The 23,917-nt window shown below is 34.2% G+C and overlaps 1 protein-coding gene across 1 annotated transcript in view; it reads right to left on the bottom strand.

Moving 5' to 3' along the window:
- Positions 1–6,006: 6,006 nt before the first annotated feature.
- The window catches only part of SMC3 (structural maintenance of chromosomes 3), a 34,019-nt gene continuing 16,108 nt past the window's right edge, over positions 6,007–23,917 (bottom strand). Inside the window, exons 13-29 of the mRNA XM_057506313.1 lie at positions 23,240–23,453; positions 20,732–20,835; positions 20,447–20,546; positions 19,878–20,038; positions 19,380–19,521; positions 17,618–17,768; positions 15,266–15,420; positions 13,741–13,890; positions 12,841–12,999; positions 12,142–12,249; positions 11,536–11,644; positions 10,764–11,011; positions 10,469–10,681; positions 9,954–10,145; positions 9,622–9,799; positions 8,890–8,996; positions 6,007–6,410 (exon numbers count right to left, since the gene is read on the bottom strand). Coding sequence (XP_057362296.1) covers positions 6,339–6,410; positions 8,890–8,996; positions 9,622–9,799; positions 9,954–10,145; positions 10,469–10,681; positions 10,764–11,011; positions 11,536–11,644; positions 12,142–12,249; positions 12,841–12,999; positions 13,741–13,890; positions 15,266–15,420; positions 17,618–17,768; positions 19,380–19,521; positions 19,878–20,038; positions 20,447–20,546; positions 20,732–20,835; positions 23,240–23,453 — 2,563 coding nt within the window. The 3' untranslated portion in view covers positions 6,007–6,338. The remainder of the gene's footprint in view (positions 6,411–8,889; positions 8,997–9,621; positions 9,800–9,953; positions 10,146–10,468; positions 10,682–10,763; positions 11,012–11,535; positions 11,645–12,141; positions 12,250–12,840; positions 13,000–13,740; positions 13,891–15,265; positions 15,421–17,617; positions 17,769–19,379; positions 19,522–19,877; positions 20,039–20,446; positions 20,547–20,731; positions 20,836–23,239; positions 23,454–23,917) is intronic.

The following is a 23,917-nucleotide window of genomic DNA, read 5'->3' as shown; positions in this document are numbered from 1 at the left end:
GCCAAAGGCAGCAGTTAGACAGACAGACATGCCAGGAGCCTGTCCACAAGAAAAAGAAAAGAAAACAAAGTGTGACTGGAAAGACCTCTTTGGCTTCCAGCTTCAGTAGTTTCTCCTTCTTAGAGGCTCCTCAGAGGTTTAATCTCACAACTGAAATGACAGACATTCTCGTCTCAGATCGAAGCACCATGTTGCTTGCTTACTTACTTGTATCTTAAACTCCAGTCCATCATAAGGCCACTCTCTCAATGCCAGTATTCACGTCAGTGTCCTCAGTGTAGCATTATGGAGGACAAGATTCAGGCCACTGTGTGAGCCCAGCTGAGGAAGAGAAGGCGGGGCTGTGTGCACGCACAGGATGCCCACGTCCTCCTACACTCATGCTCACCGAGGGGATGAACCCTTCATTCTGAAGCAGTATTGAAGCTGGACTTCAGAACAATCCTGAAGAGATTAGTAGGGCATTTTCCAAGGCCACAGGGGTTCTAATAAGAAAACAAAACAGCAAGTATCCCCATTACTCTGAGAGAATGTAAAAGACCCTAATTCAGATTTAGAGGCTTGTTGGGGAGGTGACTTAGAAATGGTGAACTGCAAAGCAACATAATAGGTGAGGATGTTGCAATAATAGGTGAGAATGTTGCATAGCTTTCTAAATGCCATGTTAAGAGTCAGAAATAGTAAATGAGGATATCAGCCATCTTTTGAGGCTTTGTGAGATTCAGAAGGCACAGGCAGAACAAATTAGCACTCTGAGGAGAAACAAGTCGGGCTGTTTCAAGAAAGGGTTGTCATTTTGTTAACAAGATCTCATTAGACAGCTGCTGCAGAGCTTCCTAAATTGCAATACAACCTGTTAAAGTGCTAGGTGTCTTGGCTAAAAACATCCAATTTATGTGCAAACAGTTGACACTTAGCTCATGAACTTCCTGCAACAGAAAAATGTCATGAATATCCCAGCCTAACTTTCTCTTTGCTCCCGGAACCCTATTAATAAGGAACCAGAGAGGAAACTCGTCTGAAAACCACACTGAAAAAACGAGAGGATGGGTTGGCACATGTCAACGGCCCCCTCTAGCGGTTCTGGAAATAAACAAAGTAATTTGGCACTTAGGATATGGGGAGAAAAAAATAGCAGTCCAGACAAAGCTGACGAAAGCCTCAATCTCAGCAACCTTTGCAGTCATCATTTCTAATTCTGAGGTGGTATGAAAGGTTCCTGCTTAAAAAAACCTCTCCTAGCAAAGGCTGCTGCTTGAGAAGTGGCATGTTACACATTAAGTGCCTCTGTGACCTTAGTCCCAAATGATTTGGCCTTAAATCCATGTCCTTCATGTTCAGTTTTCTACTGTTATTTTTCTCTCACCTATTTGTACTCCCATATTACCAGTCTTTGTAACTGTCATTTTTAGTGGCTAAATAACTTCAGATCATTTATGAGGCTAAGGCAGGACTTGGTATCACTGTACACTTGAATGTTTGTGTATTACATAATCACAGGCCAGGCACTGGTCTGAACCACACAGAATCCATAAAGGGGAACATTCAAATGCTAATGTTCTCTTTGCAAAAGACTTACACCAACCAATGTGATGACTTGAGAGAGTAAATATATCCACGTTATCCTTGCTAACCTGATCCCTATGCTGTGTCACATCCCCGTGCACTTACTGGCTACCACAGGGGCTCTTACACCCAGGAGACTCTCAGTCTCTAGCAAGGGGAGACCGAGTGCCACATGGTGGCAGATTTATGGAGCAACACTGTCATCTCCCATGACAGCCAGAAGTAACCCGGTGCCCCTTGGATGTTAAGTGAGACAAGTGGTGAGTTTACTGAAGTAGGTGAGGCCTAAAGGAAATGGGAGGAGAGTGAGAAGGTAAAAGGCAAAGAAGACTATACAACTATTAGCAGGTATTATATAATATAGATGATCAACATTACAATCAACAGTACAAATATGTACATCCCCCCCTTTCATAGTCACTCAGGGAGAACAAAGTGCATATATACTAGAAAGTCTTCTCTTCTCAGGCGGGAAAGCCAGGGGTTGGTTCTGGCTCTTGTCAGTCACTAAGCTGTACGTGCCCACTCAGTCATTGGGTCATCTACCAGGGCATTAACCTAGGCTTCAAATTTCCTCATCTGTAAAGTAGTAAACTAAAAAATCTGGTATCTCTGGATCTAAATTTGCCTTATGTGCAAGATCCTGACATTTTTTAGCTTAGAATGTTGACAAAAACTGCCGTGTTTATGAAAAAATGCTTTAGAAAATCTGAGCTCCTGGTAAACTAATATTCCTTCTAGAAATGTAAGGGAACCAACACACTTCATCAAGAATTACTTAACATGACCAAAATAATGCCTAACACAATAAACAATTAAATTCTAGGCAATAGACAATTGGAACATTGTCTTTTTCCCCAAGGAAAAGGAAGAGCTGTTTCTCCCAAAAGTAGTATTGAAACCTAGGGAACAAGGTATTGTTACTATTGCTCAATCTTCACACAAAAGCACAATATCATTTCTACCCAATTACACTTAATTTAAAAAGAAAAAAATCCTCACACAGGGAAAATCTTCCCATCTAGGTAGTAAGCTGACACTTTGCTATCAGCAATTTTAACTGCATTAATGCCCATCTGTTTTCCATTTACTCTTATCCCTGCTTAATATGAGGCTCAGTTAAATATGCAAACTTGGGTTATTAGCATTCCAGGTAAGAAGCTATGCCTGAATAAAAAGTAAAGAAAGATAAAGAATGAATATTATTTCTACTACAAGAAATGCGTAAGACAGAACATACTTTCCACACCTCTCCGTGTTAAGACCATTTGCTGAGTGAAATCTTAATACCGCCCTCTTTTCCTCAACACTGGTTTTCTCCCTTTGTGAGAAGCTGACTAGTCCTCCAACCTAGTTGTTAGGAGAAGGAACTCCTTTTGAAGAATTAACCAAATGCTTTCCAAAAGAGGGTTGCTTGCTATTGCTGAAACGCCTTAAAAAAAAAGGAAATCCTCCAAAATTCATCTCTCACTTTTTCTATATAATCTCTGCCATATGATGGTTCAACCTTTTGACTTTATGGTGTAAAAGCTGTACGTTTTCAGTGGAAACTCTACTTCGATTTTTAATCTCTTCCCAGGCTAGCAATACACAGTACCATCGGCTCATGTGGCTCTGGGCAGCCACAGCTCCCAACCAGCCACGTGATCGCCAGGGTAAAGAGATACACTGGCGACAATGCTGTGTCCACACAGCCATTCTCCTTTTCAACTTTCAGTACAGTGTTCAATAAATTCAAAGATACTCCATATGTCATAAAATTAGCTTTCTGTTAGATGATCACTGAACTTCAGGCTAATGTAAGTGTTCTGAGCACATTTAATGTAGGCTTGGCTAAGCTCTGATGTTCAGTAGGGTAGGTGTATTTAATGCATTTTCAACTTAGGGTATTTTCAATTTACAATGTTTATTGGGGATGTAACCCCAATGCAAGTCAAGGAAGATCTGTACTTGTATCATATAACTATAATACCACTAGTCATAATAAACTTCTATAAATCGCACCATTTTCTTTAAAAAGGTAGTACTTTTTCACTTGAGTAGGCTAATACTTAAACCCACTTAAGCTAATCATTCTACATTTCACATTTTTTAAAAAGGTGTACATTTACAAAAAAATTTTTAAGATTTTACAGCTTTATGAATGTTCGTTTGATTTCTAGGAGTCTAGGGAAAATAATGCTAAATTTCCAAGGAGTTTTATGTGTACAATGTTCATCAGTTTTGGGGTTTGTTTTTGAAATTATAGCCAAAAGAAAATAATTTAAGCATCCAATAGAAGATACTTAATTAGGAAAAAAATATGTAACTTTACAGTGGAAACAATCTTGGGCAATGATCAAGGTGGTATCACCAGAGATAACAATGTTAACAACCGGTACCACTGCTCTGAGGACACTTCACCCCCGTGTTAGTTAATTCCAGTCTATGAGAAAAATACCGAACTCAAATTGAGGGACATTCTACAAACATCTGAAAAGTATCCCTCAAAACTGTCAAGGTACTAAAAACAGACTGAGAAATTGTCACAGACAAGAGGAGACATGACAAGTTAAATGTAATGTAGTAGCCTCTGTGGGATCCAAGAAAAATGGGCATTAGTACAAAAGCTGATTAAATCTGAATACGATCTGGAGCTTGGTTGATAAACTAAATATACCTATATGCTGGGTGACAAATAATGGTAATTGTTATAGGCTGAACTGTATCCCCCCAAATTTCAAAGTTTATGTCCCAATCCCCAGTACCTTCAACTGTGACTATATTTGGAGATGTGGCTTTTAAAGATGTAAGTTAAAATGAAGCCTCAGAGTGGGTCCTAATCCAATCTGACAGGTGTCTTTATTAGAAGAGGAAATTTGGACATATAAATTCATTTTCAGAAAATGTTATCCTTCAAGACACCATTAAGAAAGTAGAAAGACAATTCACAGGCTTCAAGAAAATATTTGCACACCTAATAAGAGACCTGTATTCAGAACAAAGAACTTGTACAATTTGTTATATTCTGTAATAAGAATACAAGTAGCAGATTTTAAAAATGGGCAAAAGATATAAGCATCTTACCAAAGAAGAGAACATACACTATAACCAATGAGCAAATGAAAACATTATGTCATCAGAAAAATGCAAATTAAAACAAAGTATCTCTCCATAAATACAAAAATGGTTATTAAAAGAAAAAAAAGAATAAACAAGTATTGGTGAGCATGTGGAAAAATCATAACCTTCACACATTACTGGTAGAAATGTAAAACAGTGCAGCTCCTTTGGAAAAGTTTGGCAGTTCCTCAAAATGTTAAATACAGAGTTACCATATGACCCAACAATTCTCATCCTAGATATATAATCAAGAGGAAAACATCCACACAAAAATTTGTTTATGAATATGCATGCTCACAGCAGCAATATTCCTAATAGCCAGGAGGTGGGAACAACCCAAATGTCCAACTAATGAATGGATAAACAAACCATTCTGTATATTTATACAATGGATATTACTCAGCAATAAGAAGGAATGAAGTATAGATATATGCTGTAAAATGGATATACCTTGAAAACATGCTAAGTGAAAAACCAGTCACAAAAGGCCCCACATTGTATGATTCTGTTTATATGAAATATCCCAAAGAGGGATATTTCCCTGATGATTAGCAAGATTCCCTGATGATGGACAGAAGGCAGATTTGTGGTCATCAGGGGAGGAGGGGAATAAGAGATGTGGGGGGATTGCTAATAGGTACAGGGTTTCTTCTCAGGTTATTGAAAATGTGCTAAAATTAGACTGTAGAGATGATCACACAAGACTGAGAATATACTAAAAAGCACTAAATTGTACAATTTTAATGGGTGGACTTTATGGTCTGTGAATTATCTCTCAATAAAGCAATTTTAAAAACACAAACAAACCAACAAAATATAAAGACCTTATCTGAGGAAGAAACACAATGTTTTAAATAATAGTTTTCCAAAACTACTCAGGAAACTTAAAGCCCAATTTTTGGCTTTACTATTATCAGTTACTCTTAAAACTATGTTCCTAAATCCTATTAAATACATTGTGATCTTATATTAAAAATAATTTTTAAAGAACTGTTATATTAAGTTAAAGCAGGGGTTTTAATCCTGGGGGTCAAATCATCTGGGGAAACTTGAACTAGCAAGGACTACGACCGCACCCCAACAAAGACTCATTCAACTAACTGGTCTAGAGAAAGAGCCCAGCAGTGTTACTTCTTAAAGCAACTCCCTATGGATTTAGGCATGCAGCCAGGATTGGGAACCAGTAATGTAATTCAACAGAACATGAAACCACATTTTAACAATCTTCTTTTAGGTGAATGAAGACCTTTTTCTTAAGTGAAATAAAAAGTAGATATTTAAGAAAATATTTAGTTCTAATCATATAACTATAAATGAAAAGCCACATAAAACAGTAAATTAGTCATAAAACCAATTATTTAATTGAAAATATAAAAAAGAGGCAATATAACTGGTAAAATAATTAGGACAGAATAGCATGTTTCAAAAGATTTAAAATAGGAGCAGGACACTTTACAAAAAGGTGTACGGGAAATTAAATTCTTAAACTGTAAGTAGAAATGTAACATTACAGAGTATCTTATAAAATACAATGACAGTAATATAAATGGACTGAGTACACTCTAAGTTTGAAAACTATTAATAATGACCAAATATTTAGGCTTAAATATACAGTTCCTGGGTATAAGAATCATATACATCTTCCAAACTGGTGGGCAATTATTTTCCAATTAGCCGTGAGTAGTATCATCTTCTACAAAGTCTTTAGCCATCTCTGCTGTGATCACATCAATATGACTAACCTGAAGAATAAATGTTAAAAACAAAGTCTGTTAATCTTAAAGAAATATAAGTGCTCCCACTATATAGGGTAATATTTTAAATGTACAGCTTATCACCTACAAATTTTACATATTAAGTCAAATGATTCTAAAACACTGATAAAAACCCTTATTAATAATAGTGTTTGTTCAGTGTGCGAGTTTTAAAAAACATTCTGCATTTTAATCCTGAGGAAGAACAAAGCTGGGGGGATTACACTCCCTGACTTCAACTCTACTACAAAGCCACAGTAATCAAAACAATTTGGTACTAGCATGAGAAGAGACCCATAGACCAATGAAACAGAATAGATGGCCCAGATATAAACCCACACATATATGGTCAGTTAATATATGATAATGGAGCCGTGAATATACAATGGAGAAAAGACAGCCTCTTCAGCAACTGGTGCTAGGAGAATGGGACAACTACATTTAAGAGAATGAAATTGGATTATTGTCTAACTCCATACACAAAAATAAACTAAAAATGGATTAAAGAACTGAATATAAGTCATGAAACCATAAAACTCTTAGAAGAGAACATAGGCAAAAATCTCTTGAATATAAACATGGGCAACTTTTTACTGAACTCATCTCCTCAGGCAAAGGAAACAAAATTAAAAATGAACAAGTGGGACTACATAAAACTAAAAAGCTTCTGTACAGCAAAGGACACCATCAGCAGAACAAAAAGGCATCCTACACTATTGGAGAATACATTCATAAATGATTTATCTGATAAGGGGTTAACATCCAAAATATGTAAAAAACTCACATGCCTCAATATCCATAAAACAAATAACCCAATTTAAAAAATGGGCTGAGGATCTGAACAGACATGTCTCCAAAGAAGAAATACAGATGGCCAATAGGCACATAAAAAGATGCTCCATATTGCTAATCATCAGGGAAATGCAAATTAAAACCATGAGATATCACCTCACACCAGCTAGGATGGCCATCATCCAAAAGACAAGAAAGAACAAATGCTGGTGAGGATGCAGAGAAAGGGGAACCCTCCTGGTGGGAATGTAAATTGGTGCTACTATTGTGGAAAACAATACGGAGGTTCCTCAGAAAACTAAAAATAGAAATACCATTTGACCCATAATTCCACTCCTAGGAATTTACCCGAAGAAAACAAGATCCCTGATTTGAAAAGACATATACACCCCTTTTTTATTGCACTATTTACAATAGCCAAGATATGGAAGCAACCTAAGTGTTGTCCATCAATAGACAAATGGATAAAGAAGATGTGGTACATATATACAATGGAATGTTATTCAGCCATAAAAAGAAAAGAAATCCTGCCATTTTCAACATGGATGGACCTAGAGGGTGTTATGCTCAGTGAAATAAGCCAGGCAGAGAAAGACAAATACCATATGATTACACTTATTCATAGAGTATAAAAACAAAGCAAAATGGAACAAAATATCAGTAGACTAACAGACATGAGAAGGGACTAGTGGTTACCAAAGGGGAGGAGGTGGGGAGGGTAGTTGGGGAGGAAGAAGGGGATTAGGGGACACTATAATTCCCAATCACAATATAGGTAGGTCACAGGGAAGGCAGTACAGCATGGAGAAGACAATTAATGACTCTATTTACTACATTGACAGACAGCGACAGCAATGGTGGTGTGGTGGATGTGAAACCATCTTAAGACTGTGTATCAATTATACTTTAGGAAGAGTTGTCTTTGTTGTATTTTCAAAAATATATGTGGTTTGGGGAGGAGATTTCCGCTGCTCTACTCACGCTGCCATCTTGGCTCCGCTTCCCAATTATACTTTAATAAAAAAAAGAAGTGCTATGTTTCAAATATGTACTAAATAATCCCAAAATAACTAATTATTTATAGACATCTTAGGGGCAGGAGCTGTCTTCTTACTTATGTTCCTATGTGTAACTTGGCAGATGTACTGTATGCTTATGCTTGTTTTTTTTTTTTTGAGCAAATTTCTTTAAAATGGTACTTGTCTTTTCAGAGTAAAGAAAACATATTTCTTATAAAAAAAAGTTCTGCATTTTAATTTTCTAAAGATACAGAATAAATATTTTTATAGTAGTTGAAACACATTTTTGTTCAGTTTTACTGTTTTGCTATTTCAAAGAATCTTAAGGCTCAAGACAACAGGAAGAGGTGTGTGACCCAGCCACATATAAATGAATATATCTAATTGTTAAAGACTGTACTCTGAATAGCCTAGATAGGAAGATACTGTCTCCTAATGCCAAAGAAAACAGAATCAATGCAATTAATGTCATAAAAAAATTGCTAAACTTCACAGGCAATTTTTGAAGGAAAAGTATTTTCTTTACAGAGATATTATCAGATAAGCAATAACTTTCTAGGGTTTCTTTCATGGCTTAATAAAAAATAAGAATTCAACAAATATAATACATCAAACATTATGTGAACTTAAACTTCATGCAAAAGAAGAAAATTTACCTTGTTTCTGAACTTTACACCATAGAATTTGTCAGCTGACTCAAGCAGCTCAGGCCTAAAAGTAGTTGTAATAAATTGAGCATGTACAGCCAGTTCCATAATCATATCTGTAAGAAGTAGTAGTAATTTAATAAAACCCTTTTCTCAGATCGAAAATTTAAAAAGCAACTAGCTTTTGAACTTATACTTAAAGTTCAAAACAGCCTGTGATCATTTTCTTTTATATGCATACAGGTGCAAAAATTACCAACTTGATTTCTTAAATTAGGAATAAATATTTAACCCCAATATCTTAAAGAATACCAAGAAGTAGGAACTTCTAACACAGCATTAGAAACAAAGTCAGCAAAATAAGTTTTCTCACACAAAAAAACCAAAAACCATCTTTGCCTGTTAGGCACTACCCCAAAGATCTTTTGAACTTACTAAAGGCCAGCTGTAGATTCTTTAATCACAGAATTCACAATGTTTCTCAAACACTGAGAAAAACAAGTTTTTAAACAAGAGTTTCACATAAATCAATTGATTCAAAGAGTTCTATCCTTCTCACAAAGCTAAACTTTGCAAAGTAGTCTAATAACTAACTTTTTAAAAACCTGTTAGTTATTATTTTATTTACTGAATACATGCCCTGCCTAACCCCACAAACATCTCACACAAGAATAAATCACTACAAGAGGTAAGCTATCCTTTCTAAACAAGTTCTTATTAAGTACAAAACCAAAGTTGTACCTGACACAGCCTTTCTGTGCTGAGCATCCAGAGCCTGGTCAATCTCATCAAACAAGTAAAAAGGAGCTGGGTCACATTTCTGAATGGCAAAAATCAGAGCAAGAGCTACCAAGGATTTCTGTCCACCTGAAAGCTGTTGCATTTCTCTCATTTCACCTTGTTTTCCAGTAAATGACACCTAAGAAAACATTTAATGAGTTAATATACTACAGGAGTAGAATCACCAATACCTCTTTACACTGCATACAGTGTACCAATTTAGATTTGCAAAATATTCTACAAATCCTACTATGGTAATGCTCTGAGGAAAACTGGATATAAAGGTATTTTACCCTAATTCCAACTCCAGTGAACTGGTCAACTGATGGGACACTGCTCTGTGACCCAGAACCCCGTTCACTTTCACCACTCCCTTCTCCTTCATCCTGAGACTGACTGCCCTCCACATCTCCTTTCTTCATCACCAAAGTTGCTTTGCCACCAGGTACCAACTTCTGGAATACTTCGCTGAAGTTCTTGGATACCTTAAAATGAATGAATGAATAAATGTGTTGATTCAAATATTCAATTATTTGCTTACGTGGAATTATGCACATTCCTTATAACAAGAAAATATTTAAAAGCAATCAAAAGTATTTTTTTATTCTTAAGAACGGACTAGATCCTTTAAAAGCTGTATAATATATTCTAGTTACTATGTTGGCAAACTACATGTTGGATTTGTTCACATGTATTAGATCCAACTATCAGTGGGGAAAAAAAAGCTTTAAAATCTTTACAAGCTGAATAGTAAACTGAATAGCTGAAGCTTTTGTCTTGTGTGTATTACTTACAATTAGAACCATACCTGTTTGAAAGTTAACTGAATAGCTTCGTATTTGCGAAGTTCAAGGACATTCATCAGTTCCATGATTGATTTGTACCCTCTATCCAACTCTTCTTGTCTCTTTATTAACTTTTCTTTTTGCTCAGAGAAATTTACAAACTGATCTAAAGCTTTTTTGTTGACATGGCTGTATTTCTTCAATTCTGTGTTGCACTGTTCAAGTTTTCGAAACAACTATAAAAAAAAAATGTATAAACAAACTCACATACAAGGAAATCTGCAATAAGATTTCTAATTTAAAACACACAAGATTTACTTGTTTAAGGCTCAGTGTCTGGTATTTTTCAAATGCTTCTTGGGGAAGTGATCCTAGTTCTCGAATTTTCTTCATACACTCTTCTTTCTTCTTCAGTAGCATGCCTTGTCGATTTGTCATCTTTTCTAATTCCTTAGTATCATGATTTATAGCATCCATGTGTTCTTTTTCCATATTTTTCCAGCGCTCCATACTCTTCTGAAGCTCTTTAATTCCAGCTTCTGTTTTATCAATTGAATTGTCCAAATCTAAAATGGAGAAAAAAAATTAGGCTATAACACCTCTTGTACATTCAGAATGTTATTTGACCAAAGATTTTATTTTAATGGTCATATCTATCAAAACAAGTAGGTTATAGTTTTTTTCAATGTTTGTTTAGATTTTACTGTGAAAGTTCATGAAACATAATTAAGGACAAATTTAGGTGTGTACATGAGTCACTCCAATATACAGTTTTCACTATTTAGTGCTTACATTTACAAACAACCAAAAAAAAAAAATTCTTCTCAGTGAGTAAATGATAAGAAATTTTATTCAACTATTTCATACTTTTATCAACAAAACTAATTCATGGACTCTCATAAAACTGTCACAAACATTTCAACAAAACAAAGGTTGCCATTTATAATCAACCCACTAAACTCCGTTCACTATAAATTGTTTATGACAGAAAACACAAAAAATTAATGCCTATTTGGATATTTCATTTTGTAGTAAACAATTTTATAAAATGAACACGTTAAATTTAACAAAATTTTTACTAAATACTCACCTTCTGATCGTGCCATAGTATCTTTTACTCTTTTATTGATGGCTTCAAGTTCTGAGGTTGTAGCAGTGAGCACAGTACCCCCTTCTGTCTCTCTCAGTTCATTAAGTTCCTTTAACACAAAAAGGAATTATAACGCATTAAGCAACAAAATACAATTTCTGTTAGTTTCAAAATGTTATGACTGCCAAGTTTCTATAGCTATGAGGTTTGAATGAACATTCAAGAAAACCAAAAAATATACTTCATATAATTACAAACACTAAAGTATCCATTAAAGAAGGAAAAAAATTATGTAATTACTAGAAATTTCTCAGCATCTGACTACTACTGAGATATTAATAACATTTACTGAGTAGCTAGAATGGTGCCAGAATAATTATATAAAACAGATATTACTATTATGCCTATTTTACACAATAGGTTTAGAAATAATAAACGATTTGCCCAAGATCATACTTTAGGTGGCAGTACTAGAACTCCAACCCAGGGCAGGTGGTGAGACTGCTTGACTGTGTCCCAAAGCCCATGCTCTCAAGCAGAGCATCTCCCATATAAGCACTTTCAAAGCATTATGGTCATCAAGGAACCCCACAAAAAAGAATATACCTGTTCTACTTGGTCCAAACGCTTCCTCAAATTCTCATTCAGGTAAGTCTCTACTCGGGTAATAATACCTTCTAATTTAATTCTTTCATTCAGCAACTGTCTATTTTCCTAAAAGAAAAGAAGATTTATCTATATGGGCATGTACATTTCACACACAGAAATCCTGCTCATCTGCTATCCTCTCCATTACTTGTGTTCAAATGAGATGCAATGGAGTTTTATACCATTTCAAAAAGCCCTATATTTTCTTCATTTTCTTACTTACCTATTCAGAATGCTAAATTTTTGTGCCTAATTCTTTTTGTCAAAAATATTTTCCTTTACCTGCTTTTCATTTTCTGGGCCTTGTGTTGGCTATTTACATCTTTGTATTAAAAAAATGAAATATTAAAAGTTTAATCAAAACAGTATTATTAAATATGTAAATGTGATCAGATCAATTAACACATCAAAGCTCATTCTTATTACTGATAAATGTGCATTCAATAAGATGGAAGAAAATGAAGATTTCTTGTATAACCCTAATATACCAAGAATGGTTCAGAAAAATTATTAAAGCCTAATTTACTCCTATGGGCATTGGAAGTCCAAGTCTCATTTCTATATTTTCTCAATGTTCTCTTCTTTCACATTAGTAAGGATGACACTTTACAAAATGGCCAATTACCAACCAAAATGTCTTCAGTCCCTTGTACTTGCCTGCTGAAGCTGACGAATTTCATCATTCAATGCATCTACTCTCTTCTGATCTTCCAAACTAAGTTGAGAAAGCAAATCAGTTCCCAGTTCTGCCTTCAATGATTCTCTGGTGGACTCCATTGCATGTAAACTTGCCTCCAAACTTTGTAAGCTACGTTGCTACATGATAGATTATCCATTTATTAACAAAGTCATTAACCACTTTATTTACAACAGTGAAAAAATTGAAACTGTATTTATTAAAGTAAATAATACTATCAACTCAGTTAACTATTAGGTACCTATTAAATTTAATAATTAGAACTACAGAGGAACAAGAAAAATATGATGCAACACAATGGGGGTGGCATGTGGAACACATTCCATGATCAAACCATATAAAAATCTTTATGTGAATTCTGCAGAACAAAAAGAAAAGGTTGCTGGAATGTGTTAGGGTGATATAATTGTGGATTATTTTTAAAAAAACTTTTAGTAACTATTGATGTACTAAATTAAGAGTTTTTGTCAAACCTACAAGTTTATTTATGAGACCACACTGTCCTATCACTTATAGTAGCAGCAACAATTTGCTTTCTATTCATTTTAGTATCATCTGGACAAAATGCAATCAAATACTCAAAAACTCCATATGCTTTACAGACAGAAATGCTTGCTGACGTATTAATTACTGACCCCCAGACAGTACTATTATGCCATAGCTCAAAATACCTATTTGTTTGGTGAAACTGGAAAATCTGAACAGGGCCTAGAAGACTTGGGGTGCTCACAGGTATACTGATATCTAAAAGTATGGGTCTAAACAAAAATGGAACACATGAAATCCAAGGATAACCTTTTAATATATGACCCATCCCAATTCTCTATAATTAAATTTACAACAAAAGTATACTTACGAACCTTGGGCATAAAGGTTTTCTCTGATTGCTGTCTCTTCTCTTTCAGCATCTTCATTTCTGATAATATGCTATCTCGAGATGCTTTAAATTTCCTTTGCTGGGTCTCTATCTGCTGCATTTGGTTCATCAGCTGATCAATTTCATTATTAATCCATATACAAGGCTAAGGAAAATTCTCTCCAATTGTAAATACATTGTATGCTTTAAATTCTCTTCAGTTCTTATAAATACATTGTTTATCCCCTTCCTTTTCTGCACCCCTAAATAAAAGTTATTTCCTCAAATGTAAGGACCATAACAATGCTGAATTAAATACATTATTACACTAAATGTTTGATCATAAAAGATTAAAACATTTCACTCATTTCTCTCTCAAAATAACATATATACTATTTTACTAATAGCTATACACACACACAAAATATCTTGGGAAACCCTAAAGGAAACCAAATATAACAATACCATGTATTTTTTATGTATTTTTGTTTAACAAATACTTAGCATATAAACTATTATGCTTAAAACACTACATAAGGGAGTTATGTATGAAGAGGAGGCCTTGCCCAATGTGAAGGATCAATTTCATCTAGCTGGATTATGAAACACAGGGAGGTAGCTAGTGCAGTCAGAAACCTTTTTCATGGTATTTCCCCATACTTTCTGCTAACATCTTGCCAAATTTGGACAGTTCCCAATGCGCTATGCAGACCTCTGCAAAGTCAAAACTAAGACGTTTATTTGCCTTTTTCCCTGTCCTGTTGCTTGCACACAAGGCATAGAAACTATAAACCCAAATTAAAGAAAAAAAGCCAGTTTCAATTAATATCCGAATGAAGCAATAAAAATGATTAACTTTTCTTGGTGTTTACAGGCCTGTATTTTTAACACTGTATGGCATAATGTGAAGCTCACATAAAGCACTTCTGCCTTACACCAAATTACCATGGTTGTTTTAAGAAAATGTACATGTATATTGTTTTGGTTGTGAGCTGAATTTAGTCACTCTTCATGGCACACCAGTTTTATTTGAAAGAACCGAGAGTACTAAGACTTGAATTTTGATAAGCCATTTTTTCCACTAATACTAAATCTGCACCAAATGTCCTTGAATAGTAAAACCTAATGGACATTGTTCAACCCTTATGTATTTAATTTCTGTGCAGTATGTGGCATTACTGATATCCCCCCCACCCCCTTGAAACATCCTGGATTTCCTTCTACATCTTTCTGACCAATCCTCTTTAGTTTCCTAAAATTTTAGGGCTCTTAAGGCTCTTTTCTCTCAGCAGTGAGCTCACTGCTATTAGTTATTTAACAGCTAAGCAAAGGGTCAATGTTAAAACAATTTTTAGTTTTTTTTCCCTGTCTTCAGAAGTTATATACACAAATTCCTGTTCTTAAATAGAAGTCAAACACATGTATTTTTTTTCCCCATTGCATATAGGAGGAAACACCTAATATGCAAAAGACAATCTATTCCAACCCAAGTGGAGTTCTTTCTCCACAGTAGTTTAAGACAGAAAGATATTTTCAATATTTCTGCGCAGGTTTTCATTGAGCTTTGCTTCAAGCTCCCCTAATTCTTCTTCTGCTTTTCTAACATCTTTCTGTAATTCAAGTCTAGACTTCCTTGTGTCATAATAACCTCCAGTTAGAGCACCCCGATGACTAACTTGGTCACCTATAAATAAAAAATAAGAAAGGTATAATTCTGTGTAACAATTTCTTTATTTAATGATAAACTGACAATTAATCTGAAGGCTTTACCTATTTAACGAGAACTGAAAAGAATTTAAGCCACTCTGAGAAAATTTTGCTCTTCAATATTAATTTTTCATTTAAAAAATGTACCTTCTATATAAGCCTGAACATCTGTCAGAAAGGAAGTGCTAAAGACTAATAGGGACATGTCAATGGGGCACAGGGCCTAGCTTGGAATTCCCACTGGCCATATTTAGGAAAATGTGAACATCAAAGATAATAGTTAATGGTAATACATGGAATAATTTTTTTAAAAAATCCATGAATCACGGTGATATTTTTTTTAAAAATTATGAAAGGAGGGGACTCTTCTTTATAGGAGAGTGGCAGCTAATACAAAAGCAATGACAGAATATAAGAATTACCATTTTGAACCCCCCCAGTATATTAACTGAGCCAGACAAGGGTCAGCAAAGGATGCTAAACCAATGGTAAAAAAGTTATTGGGGAACCTGATATTCATGTATTCTTAAAGGGTAATATCACATATCACTTATTAATTACACAGGGGATTAAGCACCTTTATAAGAAAGAGATTTGCCAGTGGTCAAACAGCATCACTATGTGATGTAGTAAGTACTCATCACTCAGGCAAAGAATATTTAACCTTAATCTAATGGTGTGGAAACAGTAAGACAAATCCAGAAAATGGGACATTTCATAAGAAAGTCCATTTCCTGGTGGTGGGAAGGAAAGGACAAACTGTCCTATACTGAAAGAATATAAACAGAAAATACTGCATACATCCTTAATTAAATCATTATAAATCTCCAAAACATTTTCCAATATATTTATTGGAAAAAAAACAACACTTCTTTGGGACAACTGGGACAATTTGACTATAGATACTTTTTTTAGATGATATTACTGGATTAATGTTAAATTTCTTAGGTGTAACAATGATACCTGTGATCACAAAGGAGAATGTCTTTTGTCTTGATTTTTAGAAATGAAGTATCATGATTTTAACAACTTATTCTCAGATGGTTCAAAACAACAAAACTATTGTATATAGAGATAAAGCTGGAGAATGGGGTGGGTTACCTTCTCTCATCAAATAATTATAAAAAGAGGGAAAAAAACAAAAACATGGGGGAGGTGAACCTATACACCACAGGTTCTTACTCTAGATCCTTAGATAAAATTCAGGAGATCCATGACTTGGGTGGGAGAAAAACTTCTATCTTTATTTTTATGCTAATCTCAAAATGAAATTTAACAATTCTTTCTATAACAGTCAAGAACCACAGCAGTACTATCAGTACTTGTGACTGTTACCCAGAGAAATAACAGTTATTTTCTATCAGATTACACTTGTTGCAAATCTCAAAATATTGTTTACAGGCCATCAGTACTTCAGAAATATGATACATATTAGACCTCTACTAAATCTTGGTTTGGAATACCTTAAAGAAAAATTTACTATTCATATTTTAAAAAATACTGTGATCACCGTAACAGTAACTGATTTCTTTTGTGACCCAAAGTATTTTATTTTGTGCATTTAAAAACATTTGAAAAAGGCTTTATAGTCTTCAATAAATAACCAAAGGAGTCCAAGGTACAAACAAAGTTTAAGAACCCCTACTAAGGACCAAATGATTATACTTAAAGATACATCAACTAAATATAAAGTGTGGACCCTGTTTGGACTCTGACTTGAACAAACCAAAACCGAGAAATAATTGCATATAAATTTTCAAATACAGTTGACCCCTGAACAATGCAGGAATTTAAACTTTTATGTTTAAAAACACCTTGCACAATTGAAAATTTGCATCTAATTTTCAGTCCCCCAAAACTTAACTACTAATTACCTAATGCTGATTGGTATTTAGTAGTTGAATGCTGAAGGTATCAGCCTTACTGATAACATAAACAGTTGACTAACACATTCTGTACATGTATTATATACTGTGCTCTTACTATAAAGCTAGAGAAAATATTTGTTCAAATCATTATATATCTCCAAAATACTTTCCAATATATTTCTTGAAAAAAAAAAAATCTATGTTTACATGGACCCGTGCAGTTCAAACCTGTTATTCAAGGATCAACTGTACTCATCAAATTAAATGGAATTTATTCATTCAAAGCTAAGAGCTACTATTACAAACCTTCCAGGGTAATGCAGTCCATAGTGAAAGCACGGGCCAGCTGGGTTGAAACTTCCATGCTACGACAAATAAGTGTTTTTCCAAACACATGTTTGAAAGCTTTGTCAAATCTGGGATTGTACCTCAATTTACTTATCATAGGAATAGCATCCTAAAAATGAAAATATTGTCAGCAAAAAGGATACAACATAGTTGAAACATGTTAGCAGAATTACATCTATGAAATATAAACATAAATGCCTTTATATTTCAAAACTACTGGTTGTCATACTAAAGTTAAAAACATCATTTTACTGAAGTACCCTATAAATTGTGCTCATGTAATCATTCAGGTTTTTAATAAACAGTGCACAATGATAAAGAGCTTAGTGGCTCTGGAGCCAGACTGCTCCAGTTCAAATCCTAGTCCTGCCACTCATCAGGATGTGTGCTCTGGACAAGTTGCTTAACTTCTCTATACAATAGTTACTTCATCTACAAAATTGTAGTAACAATACCTTCCTGATAAAGTTTAGACTAAATAAATTAATATATGTGAAACATTTAGGATAGCATATGTCACATCGAAAGATTAAATAAATATTATTTCCTCAAACTGTTTTCATTTTTATTTTATGTATGTAGTGTGTGTGTGTGTATATATATATGTATACATATATATATATACACACACACATACCTCTAAGGAAGATTAAGATGCTCAGAAAATTATTTTTCAGATAAAATTTCCTTTTCCTTTTTTTTTCTGCCCTAAACTGTGAGAACAGGATTTTTAGAACTTTTAAATTAGGAACTATATCCTACATGCAGAAAAACACAGTAAATATGTTAAAGTTTAAATAAACAGAGAGAACACCAATACAGCCACCACTATATTGACATATATAGAAGCTGTAAGGGTGCTAACCCCCAGAAGCCATAAATGTGCCCTTTCCTAATCAAAGTGCTTACCTCCAGTCAATACCTGCTGGATGTGAGCACTATTATAACTTTTGCTACTTCACTTCTGTGACTTCTTTCTAGCTATAGCTAAGTTGACTTTTCTTTATGCAGTGTAAAGGGAAAAACAATACACACATTCTTTTGTGTCTTGATTCATTCACATACTTCATTTGTACATCAATTTTTCCTCCCCAGAACTCAAAAATAATTTGTAGATGTAAAAGAAGAAAAGGCTGGACCCTTTAGTTTTTAAGATTCTCACTGTATATAGTTAATTGTTATAGGGTTTCACTTTAACCTTAGAGAGTGTAGTTTGAATAGTTGCTACACCATCAACATTCTGATGCGAAATACCTCAAAACAATTACATTTTTTTTAAGAATGGTGTCTTGAGGAATATTTTAAATCCATTTAAAAGTATACCAGTTAATAACAAAAGCAACATTATGCTTTCAGAGCCCATCACCTTGCTAGACATTTTTATTTAATTTATAAGTCCCTTAAAATGTATATTCAGACAACAAAATATTCACTTCAAATGATAGCTCAGGGAATTCTCCAAGTACCTAACCTTGTCCCCAGATACACTCTCAAAGTATCCTGTACTTATGTACTTGAACATTGCATATCTGCAAAGATTTGTTCTGTGTCTTGGCTATCACCTCTGTCTCCCTTCCCATCCCTACCCAGTACTAACTATGCTCTGTGGGAAGAAAGGCATGTGAGTCCCAATGTAGTGTGTCTGTACACAAGCATGTACTAAACATGAGAAAATGTACCTCACTGAAAGAGATATAGACCTTAACATAGACCGACTCACATTGGTTTCAGGATAGGCAGTATCCCTGACATCTAACTTGTTAAGAGGTAGAAAAGTGACCTCTCCAGGAAGATTCATTTTATTAAACTCCATCAAAATCTTCGTGCTGACTTCATCTGAATCAACAATATGATAAAATAACCTACAAGTGAACAGAACAAGACACATTTTTATTGTTAGACTTCACTGTGCTATAAACATTTATGCAAACAATTCACTTTTTTTCTGTGCAACACAATTTGTATTCAGTGGAGCTACTTAGAAAATTCCAACAGGGTAAGGGAGAGAAAGCCCAAAAAGGGTAAAGTGCTAGCTTCTACAACTAGGAACAAATACTGAGCATTTACATCTTTAATTAGAAAGTCAAATAAATAACTAGAATAAAAGGAGATAATGGGAGACATGCTGTACTAAAACTACAAATAGCTGTTTCTTAGGTTATTCTTAGTCTCCCTTTCCTTTAAAAACTCAAAATAACAAGGAAAAAAAAAATCTCACCTGTTTCCAGCAGTAACTTCCACACACGTGTAGAAAGCAGGCTCACACTCAAAATTATTCATCACAATGCCATGATAGCCATTTTGAACATGCTGGTTTATTCCTTTTCGACGAAAGTGGTCCAGCACTTTGTTTATGCTGTCTATTCCATTTAGAATGGCCTTTTCAATTATTAGGAAAAAAATATTACGATAATATTGCCAATGGCACTCTTACTGCTAAAGGAAACCATTACTCTAAAAAATATACCAGAGATTCAACTAACCCCGCCCCGAGTCATCCCCTTGAAATGCGCCAATTTCATACAACACCTTAAATTATGGACTCTGTTCTATGACTCTAATATTAAAAATGGGTTCTTCATCTAAAAATCAAAAGTACTATTATTAACACCATGGACGGTAGTAAGGCTGCTTGAACAATATCCATTGTTTCATATTTATAAGATAGTGATTTATACTCTCCTCTTATTTAGCACCTGGAACCAATGACCTACAGCTTGAAAGCTGATAAAGTTTGTGTAGCAGCTGACTCAACATAAACTGAGGTAATGAAATGAACATGCCCACCTTTCCTGTGGCAGCTCTAAGAAGTTGCTGTTTCTTTTCAAGATCTTCTCTCTTAGCAGCAAGTGCTTGCTGTTCTGCATTCTCCTCTCTCCACAAGTAACTAGGCAATAACAATGAGACTGTGTTTAATTTTAAAAGCCTTAAGAAAGTGCACTAACAGTAAACAATTCAGAGTAAAATACCGAAACCAAACTAGAATAGTTAACTTATAACTTAAAACACCTTTCAACAGCCAGTAACTAGCGTTATTCAAATAAATTAAGGCATATTTTAGTCTATACTAACTTTCTTTCACTTTGTAATTCATCTTTCTTATTTTTTACTTCATAATATTTTCTGTCCAGTTCTTCTACTCGAGCTTTGACTTCATTAAGATCCTGATCCAGTTTCTATGGAAATAAAAATAATTCAAATTTAAAATCTAATTTCATACAAACTAATCCAGAGAGACAGAAAGATCAGTTGTTGCCAAGGGATGGGGGACAGGGAATCAAATAAGGAAGATAGGGAGGAATTACCAAGGGGTATGGGTAACATTTTGCGCTGATGAGCAGGCTCATTATCTTAACTGTGGTGATGATTTCACAGGTGTATACGTGTCAAAACTTATCAAATGATACACTGTAAACATGTGAAATTTACTATACATCAATTATATCTCAAAGAAGCTGTTAAAGAATCCAATTTCCATTTTTAAAAACCATCTTTAATCAAAAGAGCACATCATCAGAAAACATAAACCATAAAATGAATTACTCTAGAAAAGAATACTAAAATGAAATTTTTGTTCATTAATCATCTGAACTTTAGCACTTCTATAATATATACTCTAGAATTTTGGAAAAATACATTCATAAATTCTTAAAACACTGCAGTGTGCACTTTCCACACTGTTCTCTCCATCGCCACAAATACACTCTAACACAAGAGATTTAGGATTACAATGAGAAGCAAAAGGCTGTTATATAATGCAATCAGCACTTTAAAAATCATCTCTTTTATGAAGGACAAACTTCACCTTCACAAATGGTCATTTCTGTACCTTAAGGGGTAGCTGAAATATTGGAAAATAACGAACTTCAAGCTTGAGAAAGAATGAATAAAATCTGTCGCTGGAAAATCTTGGTTTATCATTAAGCTCTTTCAAAAAGACCATCTGCTGAGTTTGATGTTTCCACGAACTCAAGAATTTTATTTCAAGAAAGGACATGTAGATATCACAGCTGAAACTACACTGGCCAATTCCCAAATAACTGACTACCTCAATCAACCTGTTTTTTTCCTTTCCCTCCATAAAATATCTTGGCCAAAGCCTATTGACCATTACTCCTGGTCACTTTTACTAGCAACTGAGTTATTTATGGTTACAGTCAGTTGTCTTACATATTATGCTTTGATGGCATGACTACATTAAATACTAAATAAATGGAGAATATGACTACAAAGGAAAGAGTTCTTTCTTTAAAAACTTGATTGAATTTTGGACACCTTCAAAGGTGGGTCACTAAAACCTAAGTTAAGTGGGCAAATCAACTCTAAAAGACTAGGGGAAATAATTGTGTTATAATACATATATGTACTATAACGAAATACAGTAATTCAAAATGTTAAGTCACAAAAAGTCAAGGAAAAACCAAAAAACCAGTCCAGATTAAAAGAGATGAAGAAACCTGAAAACTAAAAGCAATAAATGATCCTAGATTGAATCCTGAATTCTGTTCTCATCCAAATTTAAGAATTAAGTGCATGCGTGGCTCAGCAATAAAGCCCCCTAGAAATTCCAATCACTACTTCATCTTCAAAAGACTATACACGCTTTGGTGAGGGATGCTGATGATGGGGAGGCTATGCAAGTGTGGGGTGAGAAGGTATATGGAAAATCTCTGTACCTTCCTCTCAATTTTGCTGTGAACCCAAAACTGCTCTGAAAAAATTTAGTCTTAAAAAAAGACTGGTACATGAGCATACATTTATCTAAAGTAAAATCTTCAAGATACACAAAAATATATGTATGTTTCTATGTGTGCAAATAATGCATATAAATATTATATATGATATATATATACACATACACTCAAACATTTTATGCTTTTAGTGGCTTTTCTTGATGACCCAACCAATAACCAACAGGTGCAGATTTCATGGGGTAAGAGGGTTCCTTCTACGTATGTACATATACACCCCTCTCACACTACACCCTATCTGCACACTCCCTTCATGACTTCCATCACCTTCTACAAATATCATTTAAAAAAGCATTTTCCCTTTCTCTCATTTTAAATAGTGTGAGAACTTTCTTACTGTGGAAGTGAGAATTTTATCTTCTACTTCAATTTTTAAGGAAATGCTAGCCAAACATACATAGTAAATAATGTTTAACTTATTAAAAAATGTTATAAAAATCACCATTGCTTTAACAAAAAATACATTCTGCAGTAAGTCATTAAATTGACAGAAAATTATTCTAGAATATAAAAATGGGAAAACTTTAAAGTTATTATAGTTATATTTCAGATTTGTTTATCATGTTAAAATGAAGGGTAGTTCAGGTACCAATTCATAAAAATGTATTTTAAAAATACTCAATACTCTCAGACATCCCTGATATGGAAAAAAAATCTTCAAGAAGGAGAACTACCACACATATATTAAATAATACTGGTCTTTTCTACTAAGTACCTATCTTCCACATAAGATTGCATGTAAACTTTAAAAATAAAACTTAAATAGCTAAAACCATACATGTTTATCTCTTCTGAAATATTTTCACAAAGCAGCTATAAAACGTCTTACATTATACTGCTCCAGATTTTTCTCTTTATTTGCCTCAGTGTCCTCCAAGTCCTTATGTATAGCAGCAATCTGTCTTTTCTTGTCATTAATAGCCTGGTCTAAGGACTTGAGTTCCTTTTTAATCCACTTATCTCTTTCTTCTTTTGATGTAAACTGGCTTCCACGACCCTGCTTTGCATAAAGATCTGTTCTTTCCTGGGTAGCTTGGGCCAATCTACACAAGACAGAAAAAGAGAATGGATTGAAAAAAATAATAGGAACAAGGTTTATTTATAATCAATACTTCTAGAGTACAGAGAGGCAATGGCCAATTTTTAAAATTCCATTAAAAAAAAGAATTAAATATAAAAAGCAACTAGCATGTAATAGAGCTTCTGGTCTAGTTCTATATGGCATTAAAATGTAACTTTGAAATCACAGTTAAAGTCAGGAAAATTACCCATACACTAAGGATTTCAGGCACTGTCCTCACTCCAGGTCTGGGTTAGTCAGTAAATCTAGAGACACTTCTAGTACCCTATCTCAGGAATTTTCAAAACTGCTCCCCTCTGTATTTAACTATGCAACATTTCCAACTCCTTACAAAAAAAAACACTATAAAGGTTAAAAGGCAAAAAAATGCTAGAAAGGAAACATTCATAACATGCAGAACAAACATTAATTCCCAAATTACATAAA

The sequence above is a fragment of the Manis pentadactyla genome, chromosome 8 (assembly GCF_030020395.1).
Source record: "Manis pentadactyla isolate mManPen7 chromosome 8, mManPen7.hap1, whole genome shotgun sequence".
Taxonomy (NCBI): domain Eukaryota; kingdom Metazoa; phylum Chordata; class Mammalia; order Pholidota; family Manidae; genus Manis; species Manis pentadactyla.
This window is presented reverse-complemented; position numbering and strand designations above follow the sequence as displayed.